The 590-nt window shown below is 64.1% G+C and overlaps 1 protein-coding gene across 1 annotated transcript in view; it reads left to right on the top strand.

Annotated features, from left to right (window-relative positions):
* Nucleotides 1-46: 46 nt before the first annotated feature.
* Nucleotides 47-590, top strand: part of LOC104464333 (deoxyribodipyrimidine photo-lyase-like) — a gene marked incomplete at both ends in the record, with an annotated part of 2949 nt that continues 2405 nt past the window's right edge. The window contains 2 exons of the mRNA XM_010077004.1: nucleotides 47-218; nucleotides 403-548. Of these exons, the coding sequence (XP_010075306.1) occupies nucleotides 47-218; nucleotides 403-548 (318 nt within the window). The remainder of the gene's footprint in view (nucleotides 219-402; nucleotides 549-590) is intronic.

Here is a 590-nt window from a genome sequence, read left to right as displayed (position 1 = left end):
AGGGAAGCGAAAGGCTGAGGCCCGGGGGGTCCCCGCCGTGTCTCAGAGGAGGAAGGAGGGAGAGGCGGCGGTGCAGGAGGCCCGGAGGAGGGTGGCTCCGTCCGTGCGGGAATTCAAGTACAACAAGAAGCGGGTTCGCCTCGTCTCGCAGGGCTCGGACCTGAAGGATGATGCTCGGTGCATCCTTTATTGGATGTCCCGGGACCAGCGGGTGCAAGGTGGGAAATAGCTGGTGGAGGCGGCTGGGAAGCTGAGCTCCCACGGGTGGCAGAAACCTTGGTCACTTCTCACGGTGGCCCTTGGAGCTGGTCCCCCCTTTGTGGGGGGGACTGGGGGGATTCCTCTTGTCCATCCCCTCAGTGGAGCATCCTCCCAACACTGACCCCTGTGCTTTCTCCCCAGATAACTGGGCTTTCCTCTATGCCCAGCGCCTGGCCCTCAAACAGGAGCTGCCTCTGCACGTCTGCTTCTGCCTGGTGCCCAAATTCCTGGATGCCACCATCCGCCATTACGACTTCATGCTGAGGGGCCTGCAGGAGGTGGCCAAGGTGCGGCTGCTGCAGGGGTGCCAGCGCTGGGGGGGGCAGGGG

The sequence above is a fragment of the Pterocles gutturalis genome, unplaced genomic scaffold, assembly GCF_000699245.1.
Source record: "Pterocles gutturalis isolate BGI_N339 unplaced genomic scaffold, ASM69924v1 scaffold15348, whole genome shotgun sequence".
In the NCBI taxonomy this organism is placed as follows: Eukaryota; Metazoa; Chordata; class Aves; order Pterocliformes; family Pteroclidae; genus Pterocles; species Pterocles gutturalis.
Note: the sequence above shows the minus strand (reverse complement) of the source record. Positions and strands in the feature narration are given on the sequence as shown.